The sequence below is a fragment of the Equus quagga genome, chromosome 1 (genome assembly GCF_021613505.1).
Source record: "Equus quagga isolate Etosha38 chromosome 1, UCLA_HA_Equagga_1.0, whole genome shotgun sequence".
Lineage (NCBI taxonomy): Eukaryota > Metazoa > Chordata > Mammalia > Perissodactyla > Equidae > Equus > Equus quagga.
This window is the reverse complement of record NC_060267.1, coordinates 19720508-19727792: the sequence shown is the minus strand read 5'-3', so window position 1 is coordinate 19727792 and position 7285 is coordinate 19720508. Positions and strand designations below refer to the sequence as shown.

The following is a 7285-nucleotide window of genomic DNA, read 5'->3' as shown; positions in this document are numbered from 1 at the left end:
ATGAGCAGGACGCTAGATCTAAACTGCCTGGCTTTAAATCCCAGATCTTCCACTGACCTTGGAAAAGTCACTTTTCCTCACTATGCATCAGTTTCTTCATCTGTAAAATAAGGATAATAATAGTATCTATCTCATAGGGTTGTTCAGAGCATTAAATTAGCTGATAGACATACATAAAGTTCTTAGAATGCCTGGCACATAGCAAGAACTATGTAAGTGTTAGAAATAAGGGGCTACGACCTCTGTGTAAGCTTGAATAAGAAAGAAGCCACCATGTAGACAGGGGTGATGAGAAAATTGGATCTTTTGATAGTGGAGTTGGGGGAAAGGAAAAAGGGATACTTTTTGAAAATTCATAACTATAGCTGGTGCTCAGGCACGTTTGAGGCCTGAATTCACGCTGTGTGTGTGTGTGTGTGTGTGGTCTGAAATGCCTCAAGCAGAGAATTTAAAGTGGAGCTGACTCCCAGGGATCAGAGAGCAGGAAATAATGGATTCTTTCTGTGAGAATAGAAACTTCAACTCAGGCTACAGCCTGGAATTTTATGGCCAGAGTAATTATCTTTCAAAAAATAGTCATTTTCAGGCAAATAAAAACATTTCGTCACTAACAGGCTTACACTTAAAGAGAATTCTAAAGGATCAAATTTGGACAGAAGAAAATGATTCCTAATGGGAGATCTGAGATTCAAAAATATGTGGTGGGTTCAAGGAGGCTGCTTGCATTTCATAAGTTCTTGAGTGCAAGAGGGCTAGTGGGTACTGCCATAGGGATCAGTTATTAACGTGTCATTTGTCTGGTAGCCAAAATGATATTCAGTGTTTGCAAAGAGTTTTGAGTCCCTTCCATAAAAGATACATTCGGATCCCAAGTGTTATGGTTTAATAAACCCATCCCCAAAGTAATGATAAATTTCATCAGAAAAGTTAATATTTGTACTTAGTAATTCTATTGTTAAGATATTTTGTTGGCATGCACAAGCAATATTGATATAAATAACCTCTAATCTCATACTACAATATGTAGTTTTTTTTAGTGTAATAATTTATGTGGATTTATATAGCACAGATAGGGAAAATACAAATTATTTAATGTCTTTTGTATTTTTTCTGTAAGTTGTAAAATACCCTTATGGTGCTATAACAATTTTTCATTTTGTCTCTAATTGTACCTTCATAAATATAATTTTCATAAATCAGTTTCTTCATACTGTAAACACCATATAAATAACAACAATATGATTTTAAAAAGAAATGATGAGCAAAGATGTGCTAAAGATCAGGGTCAATCTAAACAAAGCCTGACTGAATAAATAAAATAGCAATAATAATGTCTAATTTTTCAGGGAAAATGGAGGAACTAAATTACTGGTTTGAAATGACATAAATTGGGGAGGGGTGGTGTTTGGAGTTAAAGTGTTTTATGGTCTTTATATTCGTTTTGGAAGAGGATAAAGATACTAACTTTTGACTTCATCAAGTAAAGTTAGTATGCTAAAAAGAGATAGAGTAGCCATCAAAAGAACAGATAAACAGAGGGAAAAACAGAAAGGGAAAAAGAGTGAGAAATGGAAGGTACAGAAAATGTGGGGAAAATAGAAATGGATCTGAATATATCAATAATTACTGCAATGATTATTGATTAAACTCTCCTCTTAAAAGAAAATAATTTTCAGACTGGATAAAATAATCAAAATGGGCCTATATGCTGCTTAGAAAGACATACCTAAGAACACAAGAATAAGTAGTAAGTAGTAAGTCATAGAAGAAAACATACAGTATGATTCTACTCACACAAAGTTCAAAAATAGGCAAAATTCAACAGTTTCATTTAAGGATAACAAATAAGTGATAAACTATAAATAAAAGCAAGGAAACAAGTACTGAGCAATTCAAGACAGTGGTTACCTCTGGGGAGAGGGAAAGAGCAGTATGATGGGGACCACACATGGAGCCCCTAAGGCTCTGGAAATGCTGTTTCTTAAGTTCAGGGATGAGTACACAGTTGATTGATTTATGTTTATTCTTTAGACTGTATATAAAATTTTGTAAATGTGATATATGATATAGTTTATGGTTAAAAATAAAGATTGAGAGAGGCCTGTAGTCCTCTAGGAAGAATGAGGGAAAAGCAGTCTTGTGCAAAATGTATAGAAGCAAACACTCACAGCCCCGAGCTCCTGACAGTACGGCCCAGGCAACCAGGTCAAGAAGCAGAGGTTCTCAGTGAAAGCACTCGCACATCAAGTGCCATTTCACGTGAAATATGGCTTCTGCCATAGCCTCAGGCTGTCCTTGCTCTCTGGGAGAAACTAGTGACCTCTCACAGGCATGCTGGCTATTTGATGCCCTTAGGTGCTTTCAGGTGAGGTGAAGGAAGTGCTCACGAGTCTCTGTTCTGGAGCACCTGTCCCTTGGCCTCAAGCTGTGCTAGCAACTGAAGAATGTTTTAGAATGACAGTTCCTCAGTGGCACTGGAAGGAATGGGCTGGCTCTGCCTTCAGTGGACAGTGCAGCTATGCCCTAAAATAACATAGGTTTTTCTTTTTCTCTTTTTACAGTCTTGCAGAGGGAAACACATCATAGGATCACATAATCAAATGTTCTCATCTTGTCTACTTTACTAACCAACTCTCTCATTTAAGAGGGATTCTTCATTTGGAGATGTCAGTATTCTGTCTTTCACCAGAGACAATTTTTTCAAACATTCGTTATCCTAAAATTTTGCTTCTCAAACTTGAGCATGTATCATAGTCACCTGGTTGACTAACGAAAACACAGATTGCTCAGCCCCACCTCTAGAGTTTCTGATTCTGTAGACCAGGGATTGGGCCTGAGAATCTGCCTTTCTACCAAGCCTGCTGATGCTGCTGATGCTGCTGGTCTGTGGGTAGATGGCACTTTGAGAACTCTGACCTAAAATGGTTTTTTTCCTTTCCAGGTGTTTCTGAAGATCCCTCCTCCCCATTCTCTGACTGAATACCATGCAGAGAATCCCTGCTCTGAGGAGCACATTCGTTGCATCAACATCCTCTGCAGAGCTGCTTTTACCTCTTGGTTCTTGAGGCTGTAGATGATGGGGTTCAGCAAGGATGTGATCACACTGTACTGAATGGAGACCACTCGCTCCAACACTGAGCCCGAGGAGGGGCTGATGTACCTGAATAGAGCTGTCCTGTAGAACAACAGCACCACGGTGAGGTGGGAGGAGCAGGTGGAGAAGGCTTTGCCTCGGCCCTCAGAGGAGTGGATGCTCAGGAGGGCAGAAATTATCCTGGAGTAAGAGAAGAGGATCAAAGGAAGTGTCAGCAGGCCCAGAAATGCACTGGACCCTGACAGAAGGAACTCGTTGAGAGTGGGCTCAGTACAGGACAGAGGGAAGAGTGAAGGCAGCTCACAGCAGAAATGGGAGATGATGTTGGATCCACAAAAATGTAACTTATGGATGAAAAGATTATTCACTAGTGAGTTCAGAAACCCCATCATCCATGCTGCACCGACCATTGCAGTGCAGAGAGGCCTGTTCATGACAACAGTGTAGAGGAGAGGGTGACAGATGGCAGCATGGCAGTCATAGGCCATGGCAGAGAGAAGACTGGCTTCAGCACACCCAAAGAAAAGAAAAAAGAAACTCTGGGTGAAGCAGCCCCACATTGAGATGCTTTTCTTCTGAGACAGGAAATTCTGTAGCATTTTGGGCATGGTAACTGAGGAGAAGCAGATACCTAGGAAGGACAGGTATCCGAGGAAGAAATACATGGGGATGTGGAGGTGAGAATCTCCTCTGATCACCAGGATCATCGTCAGGTTCCCCATCAGGGTCAGGAGGTAAATCCCCAGGAACAGCACAAAGAGCAGAGCCTGGATGTGGTGGTCAGCAGACAGCCCGAGGAGGATGAACTCAGTGAAGAAAGTGAGATTGTTCATGGTTGCTTATAAATTCCATCCCTAGAAAGAAATCAACTGTACCACAGAATCTGAGTAATTTCTAGTGATCAGAATATGATCCCCACACCCTAAAACTTCTCAGGCAAATGTCTTTCAGCTTAAAAATAGAAAAGGAAAACTTGCAATTGTCACTGCTAGGAGTTGAATTGTATCTCCTCCTCTCAAATATATGTTGAAGTCCTAACCCCCACTATCTCACAATGTGACTTTATTTGGGAATAGGGTCATTGCAGATGTAGCAAGTTAAGATGAGATCATACTGGAGTAGGGTGAGCTCTTAATCTAATATGACTGATGTCCTTACAAAAGAAAGGAGAACATGTGCAGACAGACATACAGAGGGACGATAGTCATGTGACAGGCAAGGCAGGGACTGGAGAGATGTACCTGCCAGCCAAGGAATGCTGAGGGTTGATAGCCATCTCCAGAATCTAAGAAGAGGCAAGGAAGAATTCTTCCCTACAGGTTTCAGGGGGATTGTGGCCCAGGTGACACCTTGATTTCGGACTTAAGGTCTGTAGAACTGTGAGACAATAAATTTCTATTGATTTAAGCTACCCAGTTTCTGGTCCTTTATTACTTCAGCCCTAGGAACCTAATACGGAGACTTTCATAGTTTCTGCCCCTTGGTCCTCTCCAGCAGGTCACACTAATTCTGCCAGTAAATATAGCAAACATCTTTGGAACTTAAATCAGATTACATGCTTTGACCATTAAGAGTATACTTATGAGAACAAAGGATGCTTCACGTGAAACTGTCTCAGAAAATAGATATTTAGTTGCAAGTATTTTTATATTTAGGTTTGGGTCTTAAAGCCAAGAGGTATAGAACTCAGCATCTTATTGTAGACATTCTGAGTTTGGATAAGATGTGGGAAAGGGATGTGAATGATGCTACTATAGGTTGCAAGAGGCTTTCCAAACATTTCAAGATCCCTTCAGGGTACCCTATCTCTTCAAATCCACACTAGCAAAGCTGGAAAAGTATTTGTGAGAATGGGTGGAGTGCCTCAGGAAAGTTTGCCTGTCCTCAAGCCAGTGAGGTCAGGCCGTCACAGCATCTCAGAGCTGGGAGATGGAGGCCCACAGAGATGAAGTGACTTGCTGTGCCTCACACAGCTGATCGGTGGAACAGCCAGGAATTAAACTGAATGCTCTGCCCTCAGTCCAGTGCTCTCTCCACAACAGCATACCCAGCAGATGGACAGCATATTTTTTGAGTCATTTAATGGATGTTTAGAGGACTTTGTAGCTGTATCTTAAACAGCACTGTGCTTAAAATAAAAAAGCTGGATCTGAGAACTGGAAGCTATGTGGAACTTGAGCAAGTCACTTAACCCTTCAGGTCAATTTTCACATCTGTAAAACGGAAGTTATATCTATCTCATAGGGTTGACATGAACGTATTTAAAAATGCTTTTTAGTGGTTGAAGACAAACTTCTGGAGCTAACTCTGACACTGACTTGCTTATTTGGAGACCTCGATCAAATCACTTTATTTTTACTTTACCTTAGTTTTAGTTCATGACCTGATAATCAGGTGCTCATTAAGTATTTCATTTCCTTCCTTTCACTTCGCTACTGTTGTTATTGTCTTTACTGACTCAAAAATGTCTAGGCCATGACTTTTATCTGTGTTTACATTTTTCACTGGGACCTGATCTGGATTATTACAACTACTTCAGCAGTCTTCGCAGAACTAGTCTCTACATGCATAGCCTCTCTCCCTTGTTAGTCCATTTTACCCTTGAAGTTTTATAAATGCTGGTACTGATGACATGAATAGAAAAGTTATGCTAGAGGAAATTCAAGAGAAAAGAAGCATTTGGAAAAACGTTCAAGTTAACCAGTTTAAAAAAGTAAGATACAGGGGCTGGCCCCGTGGCTGAGTGGTTAAGTTCGCGCGCTCCGCTGTAGGCGGCCCAGTGTTTCGTTGGTTCGAATCCTGGGCGCGGACATGGCACTGCTCATCAAACCACGCTGAGGCAGCGTCCCACGTGCCACAACTAGAAGGACCCACAACGAAGAATATACAACTATGTACCGGGGGGCTTTGGGGAGAAAAAGGAAAAAAAAAAAAAAGTAAGATACAACAAGATCTTGGATTTCATTTTGTGATTTTTAAAAAAAAGTTTACAATAATAATCCTACGAAGACTCTGGTGAGGGTAATATCTGTACATTGTTGATGGCACTTTAAACTGCACACTTTGAGTCAGAAGTCTGTAAATACTTGGATTTATGCTAAGAACATAACTCAAAAGAACTAAAAGGTGACATGTTCAGAAAAATGGGAACAATTTAATATCTCCATATCCTGGAATGTCTAATCACCAACTGGATAGAATATGTAGCCAATAAAATGATAACCATAAAGACTGTATGGCAACATGGAAACATACCAATAGTAGCTGCAAAAACTAAATATGAAATTTTCTGATTGGTATGATTTGAACTGGTCTTCAGTACTCTTTTTCCTATGTTCTCCCTCAAATCTTCAGCTTCCCTTTGCCTTCAAAGCACCCCCATCAAGTCCCTGGCTTTCACTGCACCCAGTTAACAATAGTCTTCCCTCCCTTTCTCCTTTGATGATACCCCCAAACAATGTATACCCCCAAACAATGTACTTGCTCCTAAAAAAATTTGCTTCATTTTAAGAAGATCCATTTCTTAAAGAAGGAAGTAAGGGAGCTCTACCAAGATGAGGTCTCCTAGATTTGAGTCATCTTTCTGTCTATCAGGATCACTCTTCCCTGGGAAGTTCAGATGCCTTGGTGGGAGGGAAGAGAGTAAGCTGACAAGGGTCATTGGGAGGGATTCCAGGGTAAGGAACAATGGAGAAACTGTTCTGAGGAGGGAGAGGAGCTTTGATGGAAAGGAACTGACTACCTAAAAGAGGGGATAAGAAGAGAATAAGAAAATGTGAGCTATGCGCTTCTAGCCCTAAGCACATGAAGATTTCTCAGTACTCTTTGGGAATAATTGTGGACATCGGCACTGGCTTTTCAGATAAACAAAGCTTCTTTCCTCATTCCCAATTCTGACAATCATGTCAAAGGTGTTAACTGGGGGATTCTCCACCTCTGAAACTTTCTAAAAGACTGCACTCCAGTCTGTCTTCTCTGTAGATTTATTGTTATTCAGAGACAGGGAATACAACTTAATGATCTCTTGCTATCCCTGAAACTATAAGATCTTAGAACTCTTAGTGAAAGTCAGGCAAGAGGGAATGAGAAGGACTCCTTCCGTTTCCTCTTCTCCTGCCATGGCACACACTTGAGGAAATGATCCTCCAGTCCTCCATCCGGATGCCTCCTGGCAGCAACTCCATGCCAAAA

At 40.8% G+C, this 7285-nt stretch overlaps 1 protein-coding gene across 1 annotated transcript; it reads right to left on the bottom strand.

Annotated features, from left to right (window-relative positions):
* Positions 1-2916: 2916 nt before the first annotated feature.
* LOC124227810 (olfactory receptor 5F1-like) lies at positions 2917-3927 on the bottom strand. The gene has a single exon (XM_046641756.1). The coding sequence runs from the start codon at positions 3925-3927 to the stop codon at positions 2917-2919; it is 1011 nt and encodes a 336-aa protein (XP_046497712.1).
* Between the last annotated feature and the right edge of the window lie 3358 nt (positions 3928-7285).